We start from the raw sequence: 23,195 nt of genomic DNA on the forward strand, positions 1-23,195 counted from the left end.
GCCATTCTCCAACAACATCTGTCACAACATTTAACAAGTTGTGAAATGCCAACCAGTTCCCCATTAAGTTACTGTTACCATTATTGTTACTGACGAAAGCTGTGTGTTGGTTTAGAAAGAAGGCTGAGAATTACCATGCTGCCTATGCTGCCATTCTCAGCGTTAGCTGGGCTCACTCCCCAGCAGCTGTGCCCTGAGAAGGGCCCAGGCGAATGGCGCTACACTTTACATGTCCACCGCCAGCATCCAAGAACATTGGGGGCAGCTGCACTGTGCATGAGGCACAGGTCCAGGTGACTGAGATGTGCAAATGAGCCAGACTTACACAGCCAGAGCTGCACATGTGCTATAGGCAGGCTCAGGCTGGCAGCCACAGCATCCCCTGGCTACTTGTTAGGCATAGCAGTCTCAGGCTGGCCCCGGTGCAGACCTCCTGCTGTAGGGGAGGGGCCCAGCACTGTGACTTCACCAGCCTGCTGGGGCTTCGGAAGCATGCTGCAGTTTGAGACCACTGCCCTAGACCGACCCTGCTCAATGCCACGGAGCCCACAAGTGCCTGAGTGTCTCATTGAAATGCAGGATTTGGGCCAGTGGATTAGGGCAGGCCTGCACTGCTGCACTTCCGATAAGCTCCCAGAGCATATTCCAGAGGCCAAAGACGTGCCTTCAGAAGTGAGGATCCAAAGGGACAGGGGTCCAAGCAGCCCAAGCAGGTCTCACAGAGTGCTCAGGCCCTCACTTGGTGTCAAGTTCCGAGTGCCAGCAGGGTGACGGTAGCTGGTAGGTAGAGGACTGCCATGAGAGGGTTGGTCTCAGAGGGAGGCATGGTCATGACACAAGCACATGCTCAGAAGGCCCAGAGGCTGACCAGAACACTTCAGGTGTTTTATACTACTGCTTGTATTGATGACGAGCCAATATCAAAATAAATGGTAAGTTCAGGTTCAGAACGTTTGAAACATGTCGTAGAAAATTGCATGCAAAGGCTGAACAGTTCCAGATGCCTCTACAGGAGTAAGCATCATTTCGATGGTTCTGAAGTGGCTTATTCCATCCAGATACCTTGTGGTGTCTGTGCATATGTGCATTGCTTAGTGCCCATTGTCCAGTCTAATCTGTTATTTTTGTTGTTTATTGGACTTTTAAAAAGGTTTATTTATGTGAAAGGTGGACTCAGAGAGGGAAGGACAAACCGAGAAACATACACACAGAGAACACTTCCATCCACTGGATTCACTCACCCAGTTGGCTGCATTAGCCAGACCGGCCCTGTCAGAAGCCAGTGGCATTTTCCAGATTTCCACATGGCTACAGGGTCCTAAGGATTGTGAGCCATCTTTTGCTGCTTTCCTGGGCACATTAGGAGAGCTGGATCAGAAGTGGATCAGCCAGGACAAAAATTGACACTCATATGGGTTGCTGGCATTGCAGGCAGCAGCTTTACCTACTATGCCACACCACTGGATTTTAACAAGAGAATAAGGGGTTTAGATGAGAAGATTGTGGGTGCCTCTCACAGCTAAGATTCTGTCCATGAAGTATGTGTATAATTATTGTATTTTAAAAATAACATTGTTAACCCATTAGAAGCATCAGTGGACAGTCTGTCAGTTAATTAAATGAGTAAGACATAGCAGGTTAGTAAAAGGTACATTTATATAACAAGAAACTTAGTTTTTGCTCTCCTAGTGATAAGTAAGTTTAATTACATTATCAGGTCTCTCAGAATATAATGAACTAGTCTGTATGGACAAACTGATATGAAAGGAAGTAAGGGAAAAAAATCATTGAAATAATGTAGCCAAGACTCTGAGACATTCTATGCTACCTAAAGTCTAGTAGGACTGTTGCCCTGTGGGATAGGGTTAATGTTCATTTGTGTTTTTTTAATTCTCTAGAAACACACACACACACACTAAAAAACTGGCAGTACAGGATTTTTGCATAAGTTCTTTTGGAGTGATGGTGCTTTCTGGGCAGAAGCAGCTACTGCAAATGGCTGAGGTGCGATCGTTTGTGTATAAGCATCTAAGCCTTGTTTTGTTAGTTGAGTTTCATGCCACAACACCCTTTGAGCATGCATGGCAGGCGTGGCCACACATGAGTAAAGGAATGTGTCTTTGCCAGCCTTTGTGGGTGTTGATGTGCTGCTTCCGGTGGGTACTGCCGGTGTTAACCTCCCTGCCCCACACTGCCAGGCTGACAGTGGAAGATGCAGGAGGTTTTTTAGGGAATACCAACATGATTTGTTGCTTTTTGTTACTTCTCAGCAGATATATCAGCTTAGACTTAAAACTATAGAAACTAAGTTTCTCATGGACTCCAAGTCCCTTTTCATCTTGGATTTTTCCGAGCTTCAGTTTATCTGTCTTTTACAAAACACACACACACACACACAAACTGCTTTCTTTTAAGCCTTATTTTTTTTCTCCATTTCAGTTTCCTTCAGCATTTGAGTTTAATGAACTATTCTTGATTACAATTTTGGATCACCTTTATAGCTGTCTCTTTGGGACCTTTCTGTGCAACTGCGAACAGCAGCGATTCCAAGAGGTCAGTATGTTGTAGGGCGAATGACCTTTATCCACCGTGTTTGCAACCACAAGCTTCCGATTTGCAGACACAGCCTCATTAGAGATCTCCTGGGCATAGGAGCTGAGTCTAAACAGGAAATCCATCTGTTTCTTCATCTACAGGTCACATAGCCCGAAGGCAGTTTTATGGAGAATGCATGTTCACTATGTTTGTGCATGAAATAAAGTTTTCATGGTATAGACTGAATGTCAGCTCCCTGTGTCTCCCTGCAAATGGCAGCACTGGCCACCTGGTTGCTGGGCATTGTGCAAAGGCGTCATCTCCACAGCCTGCTTTCCCTCACCTGGCTGCCATATGCACTCTGCACTGAGCACTGCTGGCCTGGCCCTTTCTTAACCACTCCATCGCTACAGTCCTTGTTCCAACCCTGTCACTTCACAGTTAGACCAAGGAAGACACCCAGGAAGGGCTGCCAGGCTTCATCTCTGACAGCCCCCAACTGAGATCCATCCAGTGCCCCTCCATTGCATTTAGGACAGAGTTCACACTCCTACAGACCCAGTGTGATGGTGCTGTGTGACTTGTTTTTAAAGAAAATTTTACTTGTTTGAAAAGCAGAGAGAAAATGAGGGATCTTTCGTCTACTGTGTCACTCATCAAGTGGTCACAGCAGTTAAACTGAGCCAAACTGAAACCAGGGGCCTAGGAATCAGTCCAAGTCTCCCGTGTGGGTGGCAGGGTTCCAGCTGCTGGAGTGCTCAGCATTGCTCGCTGCCCCTCAAGTGCTCACTCGCAGGAATGCCGATTGGATGCAGAGCTGCCACTCGAACCCCGGCCTTGCAGCATCCCAAGCTCCCTGTTAACTACTTGGCCAAAATGTTCACATTCCTGCCCGCTTACAAATCAGTTTTAAAATGTTTAGAGGCGGACAGAGAGACAGAGCTTACGTCCACTGGTTTACTACCACCAAAGACTGCAGCAGTCAGGGCTGAGCCAAGCCGGAGCCAGAGCGAAGAACTCAATTCAGATTTCTCATGAACCATCCACTGCCTCCTTCTGGGGTACCTTGCAGCACTACAGCAGCTGGAATGAGGAGCACATCTGGGACTCAAGACCAGGCACTCAGATGGGAGTTGTGAGGATCCCAACCAGTGTCTTAACAGCTAAGCCAAAGGCCTGCTCCTGCCCGTGCTTAAATTGGGTCATTTCTTTTCTGTTGAGTTCCTTATAGACTCATATTATATACATATCAAATCTTTTAATATCTTTTAATATCAAATCTAAGAAACTACTGCTTAACCCAAGGGCACAGAGGTTTGGTGCTATATTTTCTTCTGAGAGTTTTATAGTTTTGCTGCTTACACTTAGGTCTGTGATCCATTTGCAGTTAATCTTTGTATGTGCTGTGCAGTAAGGCTGCAACTCGGGTCTGTGTTGGCCATGTAGTTGTCTCAGCTGCATTTACTGCAAAGAATCTTTCCCCCATTGAATTTTCCTGTCTAGCTGGATCCCCATTGAGAATCAGTTGGCCATAAATGTGAGAGTTCATTTTTTCTCTCTGTTCTAGTCTATTGATCTGTGTGTCTGCTTACGTCAGCACCACTGGTATCAATTGCCATAGCTTTGTAGCATGTTTTGAAATTGCAGAGGGCCAGTCCTACTTTTCTCTGCTGCACAGTTATTTTGGCTCTTACAGAGTAGAAAAATGACAAGGTCATAACAGAATGCTCCTGTGTTTAGATAACTTGTGGGAAACACAGCCTTGTGTTCAGCAGAGTGGCGGAAGCTCCCCATGGCCTCACTTGTTTTTGAACAGTGTGCTCCATGCATTGTTTACCTGCCCGTGCATCTGGGTGTGTTCATTGTTGACTGCGTCTGAAGCTGCTCCGGCTTGCCCCCACTATATGTTCCTCTGTAGATGGCCAAGGTTTTTTTAGTGTGAGAACCCTTAACTGTCTACTATACCCACAGTTTTAATTTTAAGGGTCACGAAAAAGCAGACTTAAAACCAGACTAGAAATTCTCAGTAGGCTTACCCGTGCATGTGAGTTTACATTACACCTTCCCATAGTAACCACATGTTGCCTAACCTCAACAGGAGGGTTGGGCTTAGCAGTATTCATGAAGTTTTCAGTGTGTGAAGTCACTTGAATAGTAACTTTTAAAGCAATGTATTTATTGTTTTTCAGGATATACATACAAAGACTGTTTCTCTGTGGTCTTATATCAATAGCCAGCTAGATGAATTTTCTAACCCCTTCTTCGTGAATTATGAAAACCATGTGTTATATCCTGTTGCTAGCCTGAGTCACTTGGAATTATGGGTCAACTATTATGTACGATGGAATCCACGGATGAGACCACAGGTATGGTTTTTTTTTCCCCACAGAAGCCTGTATTCCTTTCCAGGTAAATATAGTCTTTTGCTCTTGCCTGTCACTGTTGAATTTTGTATTCATGTTCTAGCAGTTTTGATGACTTGCTGGTACTATCACAAGTCTTACTATGTATCTTCTGATGAAGGTACAAAAATGCCATCTGTTAGAGTTTGGCTGTTAGTCATAGGTCACACAAGCTGCTGATGTGTGGAGGTGTTGTGGGTGGAGCAGGTGCAAAGCTGGTGAAATGTGTATCAAGCGTACAGATAGACTCTGGTAACACAAAGGACATGTGCTGAGTGAGGGGGCAGGCACCCCTTTGAAGAAGGAGTCCCATTTCCCTTCCCAGCACACTTTTCACTGTTACTCTTTCTGAGATTAAAAGGAACTTGGAGAACATGCAAAGTAAAGGCCTGTCAGCCAAACTTGCATTTGCCCTCCGCGCTCCGTGGCTGATAGCTGGCTGCCACGTCAGGCACTACCAGTCCACCTTCCTGAAGGGCTCCACTGTCCGCTGCTGCTTCATGGACTATGGCTCTAATGCTGTTCGCCTCTCCAGTCTTTTCCCCCTGGGTGACCAGCATGTGGCTGGTTCTGGATGGGGAGAAAATGGGTGCAGGTAGTCCCTCCCCTCTGTGGCCAGATTATTTTCTGCAGAGATTTTTCTTAAGTGGTATATGCTCAAGGTTTCACCATTGGTCCGTCAGGTGCACTGCAAAGGCTTTGATGAACTTCATTGGCTGGGATCTGGAACCCTGCCCTTCCTCTGGGCCCTCCTCCAGCAGCCCCTGGTCCATGCCTCTCTTCATGATCTTCAGTTCTCCTCCAAGTGCCACTAGCCAGAGGGAAGGCCAAGCCCTTCAGCTGCCGGCCACAGTCCCTCTCTTGTCCCAGCCAGGCCAAAAGCCTCCCGCAGACTCAGCTGCCGGATCCAGCCTCCATCACAGCAGCATGTTCTGCCCCCAAGGCAGCTGCTTTGTGATGCCTTCCTGTACCCTCTGCTCCCCACATTTGCCTGCTCTTTGCTAGTCCCTGCAGCATCATATGCTCTTGACCCTCTTAGAGTGGCAGGTGTGTCTCCCACAGCCAGTGTTCAGGAAGCACAGTCCTGGTCCTCCCAGAGCCGGCCCTTGCCCCCATCCGCCTCTTTTGTCCTCTCGGGTCGTTGTTCCTCAGCCCACGTCAAGCCCTGCAGGAGTATGAGTCCCAATTTCCAGAATGTGCTCCTTTCCAACCCTGCCTCTGGAAGTTCAGCTAAGAATAAGCACAGAGGCCCCAGGAGCGCTCCTTTGCAGGCAGCGGAGCCAGCATGCCCTTGAAGCAGGCTCCTTCTCAGCGTTAGCATTTCTGCCAAGTTGTTCTGCCCTGGGTGACTTGTGTTTTCGCCTGGTTTTAGAACAGGGCAGATGGGCAGTGGCATGGGGAAAAGTCACGGCTGTACATCACTTACATCCAGGTTAGCGAGTGCTGTTTGGCAGGGGAAAGCCCAGGAGCACTGTGCCTTGGAGTGGCCCGGAGGAATGTTGGCGCTGCAGGACAGCTGTGGCCCTGAGCTCCCATTCTTCCTACTGCACACAGTGCCCCCCTGCTGGGCTACCAGCCCCACGCACACAACACCCATTCACTCTCAGCCATGGTGAAGGTGAAGGCAGGACCCAAAGATTTCCTAAAACCTACCGACTGCACAGATGTGTTCTCAAGTGCAGATGGATTCGAGCTGCCTGAGACCTTGCAGCCTGGTGCCTGCAGAGAAAGATGCCTCCCGGAGGAACCAGATGTGGCTCTGACAGTGACAAACCCCTGAGCCTCAGACCTCATGGGGCTTGCGAGGGAGACACGAAGCTGGCCATGGGAGAGCTTTTCACCACTCTACCCTATGGTACACAGGGTGGGAAATAAACACTTCATGCGGCCACAGCTTTTATTAATCCAACAAACACGTCGGCCACTTCGGTGGTGCTGAGCAATGAGTATTCCGAAGCTTGGCAGCACTGGTGCCTAGGTGGGAGTCTGCACTTTACCTCTGGGTTTATCCGACAAAGCTAGGTGTACTAGAGCTCACTCCAGCAGCATCAAGGTGGGTGGGAAGGGTTTGTGGCTGGAAGATGAGCAAGCTGCGGTGGGGCCTGTGGGTGGCACCCAGGGGAAGCAGAGGACAAGCCTGCCCAGCCCCCTCCCCCAACCCCCACTGCTGCTAGCGGGGATTTTCCTGAACATATCCTGAGTCCTCGGGCTTTCCTATTCTTTCAGGAATGCCTTCTGTTTCTCGCAGATGAAAGTGGACGATGCTGTAGAATGCTGCCCGCACGTATGAGTGGTGCATGCGGGCAGCCCTGCGTGGGAAGCTACGTCTGTGCAAAGCAGCCTGATGGCTTTCCTCCATTACACTGCTCTGAGGAAAACAGCGCCCAGGCCTGGGTGGGGGCGAGGGGACGGTTCCTTGCTGGTGGTGCTCTCTGGAGTCAGTCTTTACTCTCAGGACCTGACACTGACAGCTTGCGGAAGGGAGGGGCAGCAAAGTGTGCAGTGCTCAGCCTGGGCACCCCATTCCGCTGGAGACACATGGCTCTCAGGACTGCATGGCAGTGTAGCTGGAAGTCTGTGAAGGAGAAGAGGCAGTGGCTGGTGAGGGGAGCTGGAGGCAGCGTGGGGCCAGACCAGGCCTGGAGCCGTATAGCAAGACGTTAGTTCCAGTGTAGGGGCAAGATGACCTGGTGGCCCCTGTGGAGTAACATGGTGTAGGCCTGGCTGAGGGCCGTGGCCTGGAGCTGTGAGCACCTGTGCTGGGGAACAGTGGGATTCCTCAGACCCACACCATAGCCCTGCAGTCAATGGCTGAGCGCTTCACAGGAGATGAGCTGGTGGTAGTGTACCTGGGTGTCCCATGTACCCCAGGGGAAAAGCCTGTGTATCCTGTGTACCCCCCACCCCGCTTGAGCCGTTGAAGGAGCACAGTGGGCGTTGCTCTGAGGCTTGGCTCCAGATCCCAGCTTCCTGTTAATGCACAGCCTGGCTCAAGGAATTGTGTCCCCGCAACCCCCATGAGAACTGGATGGAGTTGCAGGCTCCTGGCTTTCAGTCTGGCTCCAGCAGGCATTGGGAGAGTGAACCAGTGAGTGAAGGATCTTTCAAATAAAATCTAGTTTCAGTGGGGCCCTGTGCAGTGCTGCTGGGCACGTGGGTTGTGCCCTCAGCGCGGCTGCCCAGCCCCGGGGCTTGTGTGGGCCCCTGCTGCACTGGATGCTCCCAGCTTCAAGTTGGAGCAAGTGCCAGTGGTACTGGGGCTGGCCAGCCTGTGTTGGCACCCTGATGCCCAGCTAACATGCTACTCTTTGCTCTCCCCCAGACGCCCATCCACCAGACCCTCAAGGAGCTGCTGGCTGTTAGGGCAGAGCTGCAGAAGCGCGTGGAGGACCTGCAGCGGGAGGTGGCCACGCGTGCCATCTCGTCCTCGTCGGAGCGGGGCTCCTCACCGTCCCACACGGCCACCCCGATGCACACCTCAGTGTGACAGGCAAGCAAGGCCCAGCGGAGGGCTGCCGGTGCCTGGTAGTTTTAAGCCTACGCCCAGGGGGGCCATGCGTGTGGCTAGATGCCAGCTTCCGTAGGCAGCGTTTGTTGTATGTACAGCCTGTTACCCTCCTGTCTGGTGGCACCGGGGCAGCTTAGAACAAGTGCGATGCAGGACAGGGCTTTGCAGGCTCCAGGGAGTCTGAGTGCCACCCCTCACCAGACAGACGTGGGCCACAGGGCTGCCCTGGGCATCCCGACCTTGCAGGGAAATCCTTGCAGGGCAGGCAGCCCCCGCCACCTCTGCTGGTGACCTTCGCGCCAGAGGGCCCTTGTTGTAGCTACTGATGTGTACAGATGAGGTATTTTTGGACAAGAGAAACATGCCTTTATTTTCCTACGTCCTTTTTCTGGATATCGTCACGTGAGGAGACTGCCGTTTATCTGTGTGACGTGAGATTGTTTCCAGCAAACCTCATGCTGACTTTTCTGTGGTACATTTGAACCAAGGTTTGTCCTCACTTTCCTGGTACTTGGCTCCTGAGGTGTCCCAGTCCACTGATGGGGACTGCAGGAACTAGGCCCACCTGGTGCTCTGGCCCTGCTAGGGGACGCCAAGGGCTCCGGTGGCTCCGCACAGGCACTGGTACCCTCCCGGGAGTCCCATGCCCATCCTTGGCATAAAAGCAAATGCACTTTCAACACTTCTAGGTTGTGTGAAATAGTGGTAGTTGTATCCATGGTCCTACAACTTGGTTTACTTACGCGACTGCCCATCTGTATTTTCAGGCAAGCCTGTGCCGTGGCTTCCATTAAAGCAAGCACAGGTTCCTGGGGTTGGCCTCGGGAGCCAGCCTCGGTCAGGCGAGCCTCTGCTCTGGTCTGCACCCTCACTCAGTGACTTCGTGCTTGGTGACTGCATGGGGCCCTGCAGCCGTCAAGCAGCCGCCACGTGGCTCTGCGCCATAGCCTGGGTGAGGCGTGGCCACTGGGCCCTGTTGGTGCATGTTGCCACTAGTAGTGTCACAGGGTCACCACCTCGTGTCCAATTCCTGGATGCCATGCACCCTCCAACATACTGATCTTATTTTTGAAAATATATTGAGTTTTTTTTTAACAGCCAACTACCTTAAAGAATAGAGCTTTTTTTCAACTTGGAACCTTCTGATAACTTATAGAAAATTCCTGTTCCTTAAGATAACAAATATTTGTGGTAATTTGATAAAATCCTCTACATTTTTACCATCTGGGGAATTTGTTTCTGTGTCAATTTCTTTGATATTAGCTTTGATTTACAATCCCAACATGCCTGAATAAACTGGACTGTGCATTGGTACACTAATGATTCTCATTGAAGAACAACTTCCCTTGCCCCCTCCCGAAAAACTTGATCCCCCAGCTGCACTGGACTGGTGAAGGATAGGCCAGTGAGGTTTGGATACACCTGTGGTGGCCACAAGGGCCGCTCGGTAAGGTCAGCAGACGAGGTGGCGAGTGCCCAGCCAGGACCGTCCGCCAGCAGGATCCCGAGCTGCTCAAGGGGCACACAGCCCACTTTTCTTCGTTCCTCGGAGCTGTGCGCACAGTTCTGTTTGCTAAGCAATTCATTCTCTCATTTAAGTGTACTAGAACACAAAATCTTCATGGTTCAGGTTTTTAAAAACTGGTACAATACTGTGTGTGCCTCATCTGATGCACTGTATTTTAATCTGTAATTAAATTTCTATGTTTGCTCTGTGGCTTTCTTCTTTGGGCCTTTCCTTTTTAAGTATTCCCGAAGGCCAGTAATAAAAAGAACACAGATCGCCTGTTTGTGGACATCACCCGTGCTTGGCACACAGTAAAGCGCCTATGTCATTTATGCTGAGTCGAGGGTTTTCACCAAGACAGGCTAGGCACTCTGACTTTAAGCTTAATTGCCCTTTGACGATAACCTAGAGAAAATACGGAAGCCTTTTGGGAAAGGGCCAGGGCCAGCCAGGAGGCAGGGTGCTGGGTCTTCCTTGTGCAGGCGTGTTATCGCCCCCTGCAGGTCACATTCTGAAGGGCCTGGGATCCCTTGTGGCCGCTGAGGGAGCCCAGGGCCAGTTGGAGAACACTTGGTAGGCTTCCCTTCCCAGCAGTGATGGAGAAGGCCAGGAGGTCCACTGCCAGGCCCCTCAGCGAAGGAAAATCACACTGTGGCCTTGGCTTTGAGGACTTCAAAAAAGGCCCCTGACCTCAATGTGGAGCCCCAGTGCTGCTGCACTTTTTGTCCCAGCTAAGCCCACAACACAGGCCCCTCTTGTGCTCAGATTTGCCTGCACACAACTAGAATGCATGCTGGTTACAGGATGGCTCTGGAGAGGACAGAGCAGCTGGTGTGCCAGCGCCGCCCATTGCTTCTGTGGGCAGACCCCTTGGAGGGGACGCAGGGCTGTTGCAGGCAGGAGCTAGACGTGCTGGGCAACCCGTGACCCCTCCCCAGAACACAGCTCCTGTACAGGGGGTCCGTCAGCAGCCCTGACACTGAGTTACCCATCCAGAGGAGAGCACTGAGGTCGGTACCACATCATAAGTGAGGAACAGAGCGGCAGCTCTTGAAGAAGTGCTTAACACCGTCACAGCACATGGATCTGTGTAATGCAAACACCGGCGTTCACCCCATGGACCGCTGTGCTCAGCTGCACATGGTCTGCAGGGAACTGGGACGACCCATGCCCACCAAGCCACCACCTCCTGCCTCCCAGATCCTTCTTTTCGGGGGCTGGAACTTCACCCCGTACATGCTCCAAGTTGTCTCTGTGCAGACAGCTTTTCCCACGCTTTCCCCATCAGGTTGAGCTGACAGGGATTCGATCTTTTTAACTCTCCTTTCCTGTTGACTCACTTTCTCTTTCCCATCACCTGGGGCAGACCCTAGCTGTCCTGTGTGATCCTTGGCCTGGAGGCTTGGGCAAGTGACACCTGCTGAGCAAGGGAGAAAGCCCAGGACTCTCCAGGCTGTGGCCTTCATACAGAAGACAGACAACACACAGCAGAATGGGGGCCCTTTGACTTGACCAAAGGCAGTGCTGTGGAGAAAGTGTCTTCACAGAGCATTTATTAGACATCACAGCTACAGGATTCCAAGGTCATTGCCATCACACAGGCTTCACCACAAATGGCTGGCAGATAATCCCCTCCCCCTCTTCCAACTCAACCTTTCTAGGTAATAACAGGTCATGGGTGCAAAAATTCTGCATAGCCACCTCCAGCGCTGCAATGGCCAGCGATGGGTCCATACGCCCTCTACGTCATTGGCATCAGGGAAGGACAAGGTTGACAGTGGTCTGGCTAGCAAAGGCAGGAGGCCCTGGAAATGGGCAGGTCTTACAGACAGCCTCTATGGTCATGGATCTGCAGCGCAGCCAGCTGCCATCCTCCTCGTCCACAGTGCTCCCTGTCATGCCAGGGTGCTGGTGCTCCACGGTCATGGGCACACAGTGAGCAGGTCCCTACAGGGTGCGGTGCTACACCGGCCCCCCCGCGTGCCACTGGGAATAGGGTTTTTAACCACCAAGCACACAGAGGTGCCAACCTAGCCCAGGACTCGCACAGATCTATCATGCTGTTTGGAGAGGCCCATGGGGTTTGAAAGCGGGGTCTGGCCTGCCTGGTCACATCAGAAGTGCTTTCTGACCTGGCAAGGCAGCACACGGGATCTACACGTCGGCCTGGTCTCCGGAGAGCAGCTCCGTGCGATGCTCACAAGCTCAGTCTTGATACCAGAGACAGGCTGGAAGGGGAACGGCTGCTCCCACCCAATAGCCAATTCTTCTCCAACCCAGAGTGATATGCAACAATAATCCTGCCAGCCTTAAGACCATACTGCCCCCTGTTGGATGAGAAGCTGCAAGTCACAGCTTCCGGTGCAACCAAAAGGTGCCTAAACTCTCAGAGCAGAAGTATGGTGAGATGCATTTTATATTGAAGGAATGGGAAAGCCTACACACCAAGCAGCTTTCCAGGAAGCCCAGCAGTATAAAACCTGGCACTGCAAGACTGAAACTGAACCACCAACCTGTGTGTGGCATGTGTGTGGTGCTGCTTGGTGCCATCTCACTTGCTCCCTGCGGGGGCTCCAAAGGAAGAGATTGGGTGCTAGCTGGGCCCCTACTGAGAGTTCTTGGAGGCCACAGCCAGAGGCTGCCTCATGGCAGCCAGCGGGCACTGGGAGCCACTGCAGCCAGCATGCAGCAGGACCACAGCACACTGGGTTCAAACTCTTCTGCGTGGAAATGCTGTCCTGCTGCGACATCAGCCCCAGCCATCCTGTTGCCCATCCCCATGCTTTGCCCCTCCTGCCCCCACCCCCGGAATTCCAGGGCACCTGTGGCCTGGCAGCTTGTGAGGCTGCTGCTGGCCTGGTGGCAGAGTCACGCTTTTGAGTTTCAGCACCAAGTCCCTCCGGAGTTCCTGTGGCAAGGCAGAAACCAAACTGGCGAGCACCCGGAGCTCCTCAGAAACAGCAGGACAAGAAGCCAATGATAGGGCGAAGACAGCATGGCGGCTGTGGTTCCAAAGGCAATCGACTGCAGGCTCACGAGCAGTGGCGCCCTTTGCTGGCGTCGTGCGTGGCTGCCGGGGGTGCCTCAGATGCGGGGTGGCCCTGGGGCCGGGGGCTCAGCAGACTCTGTTGGAACCGCCTTGTACTGCACTGGAGAGAGAAGTTGCTCCTCAGAAGGCACAGTGGCAGAACTGAGCCCCTGCTGGGAACAGAAGCTCCTTTCCCTGCCCACTCTGTCTGGGCACTAGGGCAGAAAGCTAGTCCTGGGCCACCCTCCTCGGGCCCTGGAGATGAGAGGAGGCGGAAGCCACTTGGGCTTTGTACACAGCTTGGCCGCCACTTGGGCTTTGTACACAGCTTGGCCACCACTTGGGCTTTGTACACAGCTTGGCCGCCACTTCCTCACCTGGAAAGATGGGCATGCTGCCGGCACGACTGCTGAAAGCACCCTCCAACTGATGTGAAAGGCAGACATGGGGGCCCGGCGGCGTGGCCTAGCAGCTAAAGTCCTTGCCTTGAATGCCCCGGGATCCCATATGGGCGCCGGTTCTCATCCCGGCAGCTCCACTTCCCATCCAGCTCCCTGCTTGTGGCCTGGGAAAGCAGTCGAGGACGGCCCAAAGCCTTGGGACCCTGCACCCGCGTGGGAGACCTGGAAGAGGTTCCTGGTTCCCGGCATCGGATTGGCGCGCATCGGCCCGTTGTGGTTCACTTGGGGAGTGAATCATCGGACGGAAGATCTTCCTCTCTGTCTCTCCTCCTCTCTGTATATCTGACTGTAATGAAATAAATCCTTTAAAAAAAAAAGAAAAAAAGAAAGGCAGACACGGGAGAGATCTCCCTACTGCTGCCCTACCTGGGTGTTCACAATGACCCTGGCTTAGCTAGGCTGAAACTGGCAACCACTCCAGGTCTCCCACGTGAGTGGGTGGCAGGGCCCAAACATTTGGGCAACCCCTGTGGTGCAGCTAGTAAAGCCGCTGTCTGCCATGGCAGAATCTCTCATAGGCGTTAGTTCGTGGCCCAGCTGCTCCACTTCCCTCCACGTCTCTACTAATGCACCTGGACAGGCAGCGGAGGATGGCTCAGGTGCTTGGGCCCCTGCACCCATGTGGGAGACCATGTTGCAACTCCTGGCTTTAAATCGGTCCAACCCTGGGTGTCACAGGCATTTGGTGAGTGAACCAGCAGATCTCTTAACTCTGCCTTCCAAATCCAAGCATACATCCACCCATCCACCCATCCACCCATCCATCCATCCATGCATTCTTGTCCACAGAGACCAGGGCCTTGTGGTAGCAGCGCTCAGGAACTGAGCCTGGCCTCCTGCAGCTGGGATGCTGGCTGAGCAGAGAGCAGGACAGGGCCACACATTCTGGAAGCAAACACCTGGGTTTCCCCCAGCTCCCCTGGCACAAATCTAGGACATTTTTAGTGAAGGACAGGGACAGGAGGTCCTCACCTTGTGGCTCCTCACATGCCACCGCTTCCAGGTTCTCCCCCTTCACATAGTCTGCGTTGAGACCCTCTGCAAAGGACAAAGCGGGGAGTCACCAACAGACATAGAGCCAAGAGCTCCTCACTGGGCCTTCAGGTATGGGAAAGAGAAAACAAAAAGCAGCATGGGCCAATCCCCGCACAGAGCACATGAGTGTCCTGGGCGCAGAATATATTACCCAGGAGTTCCCACCATCATCCTCAGGAAACACAAGGTCATGCAGCAAGGGGCCCCACATCCTCAGCCCCCGCAGCAGCCACCAGGGTGACAGCTAGTGGCAGCAGGGACCCCGGTGGCACCATTCAGTGCCATCCATGAGCCCACGGGTGGCTCAGGGAGGCAGAAGGAGCCAGGGCTGCATGAGGCACTGATGGATGCAGGTGACAGAGGAGCAGGTGGCTGCGCAGGACTCACTGGAGATGCCAGTCCAGCCACCTGCTTCCCAGCAGCCCCACCAGAGGCCCACTGCTCAAGCTCTGTATACAGGCTCCATCCCCACCTATTTCCAGGATGGCTTCGGAGAGCAGAGTGCCTTCATGCTGACCCTGATGGGGGCTGTGATCCAAGGACATGGAATGGACCCCAACCCTGCTACTCCTCGGAGACGAGTCATGGAGCTCACCCCTGCAGAGCCTGGCACCACATGGCCCTGAGCCTTTGAACAAACCAGGCCATAGTCCCAGTGGACTTGACTGCCAGTCCCAGTGGACCTGACCACCAAACTGAAGCACTTTAGTCCTGGGTTACAGGCCCCTGAATACCACCTGCTCTTTTGGTGGCTGCCGGACATAAGGGGGAAGCCAGAGTCACCTGTGAAAAAAGTGCTGGTATTGCTTCTTGGCAGGAGTGGCTGCCAAGGGGCAGGGCAGATGACGGAAGTTGGAAGCTATGTGTGGGAACCAGATGTAGCACCACCCCGCTGCCCGCTGGGTGTGCAACACTCCGCCTACTTCCTATAGGTAGCCCTCTGGGTGTACCTCAGAGATGACCACCAGGGGGCGCCTGAGCCTCCATCACGGGCCATGCCCCCACCTCATGCATCCTGGACACCAGTCACCTGTAGCCTGGCACAGGACTGGAACACAATGTCCTCACACAGGCAGTGGCAGTGGGGAAAACCTCAGATGGTTGTGGTTGCAACCATGTTGGCCAGGGCCAGGCGAAGGAACGGGCATGAAGAGTGGTGAGAGCGGCAAGGGGGTGGGGCACGGGTACGGAATGAGGGGAATGTGGAGGCAGAAGCACGAAGATGATGAATAAATCAAAGCACGCTGTTACCTTGACCTTCTGCTGCATCTGAAGGCAAGACACAGAGCTTAGAACCCCAGAGCAAGATCTTGGCCACTGGCAACAAACACCCCGGGTTTCCCAGGAGAGGCCCTGCCTGACCCTTGGCACTAAAGGCAGACAGATGAGGCTGAGGGTCCCTGAAGTGCGTGCCCCTTTGACCACAGCAGAGGCCGAGAGCACCAGAGGGCCAGGGTGTCGGAGACGGGCAGCCCTGTCATCACCTGTCACCTTCCCAGACGGCCATGCAGCTCCAGTGGCTGAGGCCTCCTCCAGGCAGACGCTCTGGGGAAAGATGGGATAGCGTCCGGAATGCAGAGGCACCCAAGGTACTCCTCCCGACTCAGGCACAGGCTAGGTGCCAAGGCACACAGCCTTTAGGTCCCATAGGGAGAGAGAGCTTTGGGAGCGGGGAGGGGCAGGAGCCCCCATACAGAGCCTCGGGCTGCGGATGAGGCCAGCAGGGGGCGCTATGGCAGCACACACAGGGGGCTCCAGCCAGGAGGGTGAGAGGGCAGGAGCAGGAGGGGCATCAGCAAAGGCTGTGTGCCACAGGGCACCGTTAGAGCAGCACTGGTGGCTGCACAGAGGGCCACAGACGTGCTCAGAGCCTAACCACACAGCCTGTGAGCTCCAAGGGCAGCAGGGATCATGGGGCTGTCTGGGCCCTTTCAAATAGCTCCTCCTGGAAGAGGGTGTGGTGTGAGGGAAACTGAGGCAGGCAGCAAGTAGCACAAACCATTCAGATGTGAAGAGACCATCCAGGGCCTGGACCGATGGGGCAGTGGTGACAGAGAGGCAGGGCTCAGGAGGGCACCTCCACAGGTCCCACAAGTCCCCAGATTACACAACACACTGACTCAAGGTTGGGGCCAGACTCCGGGGACTTAAGGCCAAGCTGCCCCACTCTACCTGCTGATGCACCTTGCAAAGCCTCACCTCTGTCTGCTTCAGGAAGCAAGTCTGAAGATCATTTCTTTTCCCGTGCCCTGTGTCCCATTTCACAGACAGCGCTGAGGTGCTCGGCCCAATGAAGAGACAGTCCTTGGCACCAGTGACAGAGTGCCAGGGCAGCTCAGCAGAGGCCAAGGGCAGAGGCGGGCGCCCATGTCAGCTGAGCCACGTGGAGCAAGGAGAGGGAAGAGGAAAACCAGGGCGGGACCACAGCATGCTACTTCAACAAAAGAGCTGCCAGCCTTGAACTAGGGACACACCTGACTCAGGAAACGGCGACATGCCAACAAGGTGCTTACGACAGTGACAAGCTGGGCCGGCTGCTGCCCTCCACAGTCACCCCAAAGGGCTCCACGACAAGGGACACCAGTGGGCTTCTCGGGCGGGATGCCACCAAAAACATTCAATTTCTCCACAACTTCTAGGCTAACAGGTATATCATAAGGTGAAGGTGACCCACATTTTCAAAGTGTTCAGGGCAAGAACGACCCTGTTCTGTCTCCATTTCCTGGTTCACTGGGGGAGGGGCCGGGGCACCCAGAGTGAATTCTCAGGCTCTGCAAGAGCCCTGGGCCAGCCAGCATCCTCGGAAGGCCCCATGGCCTCCTGGGAGATCCGAGCTCCCAGGGCTGTCCAGGATCCTTCTTAGTCTTACAGGAAGTAAACATCACAACAGTCACTGGTCCCGAAGAAATCTGACCCCTGGGAGCTTGCAGCCAGGCCAAGGTCACCGAGCCCAGTGCACTCCCTATCCAAGCTCCTTCCGCACTGAGTTCAGCCTAACTCTCCCCCAGGAGTTCCAAAATGGCAAGCCACACCCGTTCCTCCCCCGCCCCCCAGGACACAAGAAGTCTCCTTCTGAGGGGCTCCCCATCTCTAGCAGGCTGGGAAGGAGCCCAGTCTTGCCCACCCCTTTCTGTGGCGGGCTCTCCTGGAGAAGCTTGGGGCACGAGTGGCTGCACTTACGCTGAATGCTGAAGCAGAACTTCTTCTGCTGGTAGGAGATGTAGCTGGACACAGCACCGATGAGGGCCATGGCCAGCGCACTGGCCACACCGGCAATGGTGCCTGTCTCCACCGACACGCCTGTGCAGAGAAGAGGGGGAGACGTGCGGAGAGCCATGCTTCAGACGCCCGCAGCACCGAGCTGCTACGAGAAGGCCCCACATCCAAGGCAAGGACACTGTGTTCTGAACTGGCAGAGGGGTTCTCATCTTGAAGAAGGACTTCTGTTCTGACCTGTGCGAATGGGGCACAGGAATTCGGTACAGTCCCCTCTCCTCCCTCAGCACCAGGATCTTCCGGATAGTTGCTGCGGACACACCCCACTGCCATGGGCCTCGCTACTCATTCTCCAAACAGGGAGCCTCCTCTGAGAACAGAGTCGGCCTGTGTCCCTGCTCCTGTCGCTTTCCAAGAGAACTCTCAGGCTGCACCACCTACCAGATCCAGGGTCATCACTGCTGCCGTAGCCACCATCACCTGGAGAAAGGACACACACGCATTTAACATTTACAGTGACTACTCACCAGTGATGAGCCCGATAGCACCCCTGTGACATACCTGACCCAGGTCACCTCCCGTGGGCTTGTGAAGCTGTGGCAAGGTCAGCCTCCCCACACATGCCCCTGCAAAGCCCAGGCTTCCTGATGAACTCTCACTCAGTGGCAGCTACCATGCTCACAGCACATGCTACACCTGGGATCTGGGGGTTCAGCATTCCCTCCTGTCTTTTGGTCATTCAGTGGGGTAGCTGCACTTTGCATCCCAGAGGCTGGCAGTAAAGGAGCCTGATGGCAGCTGACAGGTACGACCCAGCTAGGAAAGTCCGGTTCCAAATGACACTATTTAGGATTCCCTGTATCTCCTGCCTCAATAATCATGGGAACACACAGTTGGGCTCACAACCGTGCATCCACTAACTGGAAATCCAAAATGCTTAGAAAGATCAGAGGTGGAGAACAGAGGAATGGTGACGGATTGGAGAGAGTCGGGGGAGGTGGCTGCAGTCATCACAGGCAACAGGAAAGGTCCTTGCGATGCCAGGGCTGGTCTGTACCTTAATCACGGTGCTCGTCCCATCAGCCTAGACACGTGCTTAAACTGCAAAGTGCTCAACACTCACACTCAGGTTCCAACAAGCAACTGGTGTCATTTCGGGACATCGATCAACTTCAAGTCTGTCCCTTATGTCACCTTTCTCTTCTCAGGGCCTACACTTACTCTGGAGAAAAACTGTAATCTTGGGGAAAGACCCTTGGGTGCTAACAGCAGCCAAACAGCTCTGAACTTCCTTCACTGGAGAGTCACCCCTTGGGGTTTTATGCAGTCTCAGTTCACAGACTACAAAGTCATTATCCAAGGCTGGTGGCGGTGATGCAGGAAGCTGTGATGTGTGCAACCAGAAGAACAGGATGGCAACTTCGGGCTCTGTAGTTTTTAACCCAGTCTGCCACAAACCCGGCCCTTATGCACACCAATGAGAACTGCAGGCTAGTCAGGGCAGCCCCCAGTAACCCCCACCAGACCTGCCCCTAGCTCCCATTCCTGTGTGTGTCAGCATGTGCAGCAACCTAGTTCAGCCCTTCCCATAACCCATCTGGATTTCATACCCACCCATGGGTGCTGCAGCCTACTCAGCCTGACCAACCTGCAGACCCAGCGCACACACATGCTGATGGGTGCTGTGTCCTTATCCAGCCCAGTCCTAGCTCTCACGCTCACCAGTGGGGGCAGCAGCCCAACGGGAGTCCCCACAGTTCCCCTGCCAGGCCTGTGCCGAGCCCAGATGTTAAGTGTGCTGGTGGTGCTCCAACCCAGTCTGGCATGGCCTGCCCCACACCACCTCCCACCCCGTCTCAGCACTTGTCAGTGGATGCTGCAGCCTAATCTGGGCCAGCCCACCCCCAATCTCAACTGTCACCAGTGGGTGCTGCAGCCTAACCATACTCAGTCTTCTCCCATCCTTGGTTCTCATGTGAACCAGCAGGTGAAGTACCCTAGCCTGGTGCAACCCACACCAGTGGGTGCTACAGTTTTCACATCTAGAACATCCTATTTCTTGGTGAGTTGTAAACACTGAGTATGGAAAAAGGGCTAAAGAGATTGCTCAGGTGCTTCTGTTTAAAGGCACTCACCCTATGAGGACCCCATTCTCATAGCCTCATTTACACCTAATTCCCTCCCAAGACCCTGCCTCCAAAGACATTACATCGGAGGTTATGTTTCGGCACTGAGTTTTAAAGGTGCACACTGAGCTCACAAGAGGGCCCAGATGATTCCCAGACTGAACTCAAGGACAGTTAAAATCAGAGGAAAGTGTTTTCTTCAAAGACCCAGTATGGAGAAGGGACCAACAAATGTGTGCTTGCATGCTCATTCTCGCTCTCTCTCTCTCTCTCAGCAGACTTTGATCAGGGGGGTGAGGAAGGTGGGATGCACAGGCGGGGGTGGAGGGGAGACGCCTGCCTTCAGGAAGGCCAGGCTGAAAGGTGTGAACAAGGCAAAGGTCATCTGCTGGGACAGAGCACAAAGCACACGCACTGCACAGGAGTGGGAAGGAGGCAGGGCGAGGGGCTGAGGGCCTCAGAGGAGAGGGCAGGGTCCTTCAGTGTGTCTGAAGAGATGGGGCACTAGGCACCTGCTCAGGAGGAGTCAGAATTCAAATGGGTAGAGAAAAAGAAAGCATCATAGACAGCGGCGCAGCCAAGGCGTTAGGAATTCACATACCAGCCTTTTCACGTGCTGGAAGGATGGGAACCTGCCGGTCTGGGACTGGCACACCGCATCAGCACACTTACTTCTACATAGTGGGGGAATGCTGAAGAAACTATTGTTGGTGTTACTGCTTCTTTAAAATCCGCACAGAACAGCTGTAAACATTGTACATGAACACTCATGTTCCCATCATTCACTTTATCCTGTATCCATCCATCAGTCCTTCTAATTTAGGTGATGCATTTCAAACTCACCAACATCTACATACTTCAATGTGTATTAACTAGAGTGTTGCATTTGCTTATGATCGCTTTAAACTAAAATCTGTACACAGTAAAATACACAATTTTTTAAAAATATATTTTGTTTTATGATTCAGTTCCATAGGCTATGGGATTTCCCCTTCCCTACATCTCTTCCCCCACACTGACTTCCCCTATATTACTACAATAGCATAGCCATTCATAATTAGTCAAAAATCTATCACTCTGCTAGTTAAGTGTATCCTGACATTATGGGCATGGACAACGGCAGAGACTCCAGCATCTACTGTCAAATTTATCTGGTTTTTAACATATGTTAACAGTTTCATTGCGAGTCCATCTTTGATTTGTAAGTAGAGATGCACACTGCATTATATCTTCACATCTGTATATGATAGTCTCTATTACACAGTTACTATACATCCCCTTACATGAAAAACCATAAAACAAAATCAGCAATAGGAAGAAAAATAGAAAATTTACAGCAACATGCTACTGAATGATCAATGTGTTACTAAAGAAATAAAAGAGAATCAAAAGCCTTCTTGAAGAAAATGATGCTATATAATCTATGTGTCACTGAGAAATAAAAAACTTTTTTGAAGAAATTAAAAACAAAAATTTGGGCCTGGCGCTGTGGCCTAGCGGCTAAAGTCCTCACCTTGAACACCCCGGGATACCATATGGGCGCCGGTTCTAATCCCGGCAGCTCCACTTCCCATCCAGCTCCCTGCCTGTGGCCTGGGAAAGCAGTCGAGGACGGCCCAATGCCTTGGGACCCTGCACCCGCGTGGGAGACCTGGAAGAGGTTCCTGGTTCCCGGCATCAGATTGGCTCAGCACCAGCCCATTGCGGCTCACTTGGGGAGTGAAACATCGGATGGAAGATCTTCCTCTCTGTCTCTCCTCCTCTCTATGTATCTGACTTTGTAATAAAAATAAATAAATCTTTAAAAAAATTTGAGAACTTGTAAGATGTAACAAAAATAGTTTTGAAAGAAACATTTGTAACATTTGGTGCTTACAAAAAGATCAAAATATCTCAAATAAATAATAATGCATTCAATGACTTCTAGAAAATAAAAAATAAACAGGAAGCAAGAAATTATTAAAAACACAGCAAAATAAAGTAAATTAAAACTAAAAACTACAAATTGCAACAAGAAAGCCATTTTTAAAGATGAGCAAAACAAACTTTTAGACAGACTAGCAAAGAAAAGCAAGAGAGGAAAAATCAAGTAAAATTAGATTTGGAAAAGAAAAGATGCTAAGAAACTAGTAAGGTGACCTCGTTTTTGCTGAGTGAATCCTTTATTATGTAGTATCCTGCTTCAGCTCTTTTAATATTTTTCATATCAAAGTCTATATTATCTGAAATAAGAATGGCTACACCAACTTGGTTTTCTTTTCCGGCAGCCTGGAATATCTTTTTCCATCTTTTTCACTTTCAATTTCTGCATATCTTTGTTGCTGAGATATGTCTCCTGTAGGCAACAGATAGATGGGTTTTGTTTTTTGATCGAATCTGCTAATCTATGACATTTGATTGATTAGTTTAAGCCATTTACATTTAGGGTTAATATCAACAAGTAGTAATTTGGTCTAGTCTTTTTTTTTTTTTTTTTAAGATTTAGTTTTTACAGTAAAGTCAGATTTACAGAGAGAAAGAGAAACAGGGCCCGGCTCCATGGCCTAGCAGCTAAAGTCCTCACCTTGAATGCCCTGGGATCCCATATGGGCGCCGGTTCTAATCCCAGCAGCCCCGTTTCCCATCCAGCTCCCTGCTTGTGGCCTGGGAAAGCGGTCAATGATGGCCCAAAGCCTTGGGACCCTGCACCCATGTGGGAGACCCGGAGGAGGTTCCTGGTTCCTGGCTCCAGATCTGCACAGCACTGGCCATTGTGCTCACTCTAGGGAGGTAATCATCAGACAGGAGATATTTCTGTCTCTCCTCCTCTCTGTATATATCTGACTTTGCAACAAGAATAAATCTTTGAGAGAGAGAGAAGGCGAAACAGAAAGATCTTCCGGCCACTGGTTTACTCCCCAAGTGGCTGCAACAGCTGGAGATGAGCCGATCCATAGCCAGGGGTCAGGAGCTTCTTCCAGTTCTCCCATGCAGGTGCGGGTCCCAAGGCTTTGGGCCGTCCTCTACTGCATTTGCAGGCCACAAGCAGGCAGCTGGATAAGAAACAGGGCCACGGGGAGAAGAACCAGAGCCCATATGGGATCCTGGCACCTGCAAGGTGAGAACTTTAGCCCCCAGGCTGTGGTGCTGAACCTTGGTCCTATCATTTTAGCATTGATTTAGTCTTCTTTTGTTGTTTTGTTGGGACATTCTTCATATTTGCGTTTGATTTGGGTAGATGCTAGTCCTTTTCTCTGTCAAAAGAATACCTTTAACTAGGTCTGGAAGAGGCGAATTTTGAGCTTTTCTTTACTGCAGAAGAATTTTTTTTTCATTTTCAAACACAAAGGAAAGCTTTTCTGGGTAAGTTATTCTGGACCAACATTTTTTTTTCCTTT

General features: G+C 52.0%; 2 protein-coding genes across 4 annotated transcripts in view; one reads left to right on the plus strand and one right to left on the minus strand.

Moving 5' to 3' along the window:
• The window catches only part of MTMR1 (myotubularin related protein 1), a 49,386-nt gene extending 40,834 nt beyond the window's left edge, over positions 1-8,552 (plus strand). For all 3 annotated transcript variants that reach the window (XM_036497793.2, XM_004598544.2, XM_004598545.2), the window contains 3 exons: positions 2,440-2,553; positions 4,725-4,901; positions 8,260-8,552. In XM_036497793.2, the coding sequence (XP_036353686.2) occupies positions 2,440-2,553; positions 4,725-4,901; positions 8,260-8,424 (456 nt within the window). In that variant the 3' untranslated portion in view covers positions 8,425-8,552. The remainder of the gene's footprint in view (positions 1-2,439; positions 2,554-4,724; positions 4,902-8,259) is intronic.
• A 4,217-nt stretch (positions 8,553-12,769) lies between these two features.
• Positions 12,770-23,195, minus strand: part of CD99L2 (CD99 molecule like 2) — a 91,849-nt gene continuing 81,423 nt past the window's right edge. Inside the window, exons 8-11 of the mRNA XM_058658582.1 lie at positions 18,134-18,172; positions 17,657-17,776; positions 14,414-14,479; positions 12,770-13,101 (exon numbers count right to left, since the gene is read on the minus strand). Coding sequence (XP_058514565.1) covers positions 13,037-13,101; positions 14,414-14,479; positions 17,657-17,776; positions 18,134-18,172 — 290 coding nt within the window. The 3' untranslated portion in view covers positions 12,770-13,036. The remainder of the gene's footprint in view (positions 13,102-14,413; positions 14,480-17,656; positions 17,777-18,133; positions 18,173-23,195) is intronic.

This window comes from Ochotona princeps, chromosome X (assembly GCF_030435755.1).
Source record: "Ochotona princeps isolate mOchPri1 chromosome X, mOchPri1.hap1, whole genome shotgun sequence".
NCBI lineage: Eukaryota > Metazoa > Chordata > Mammalia > Lagomorpha > Ochotonidae > Ochotona > Ochotona princeps.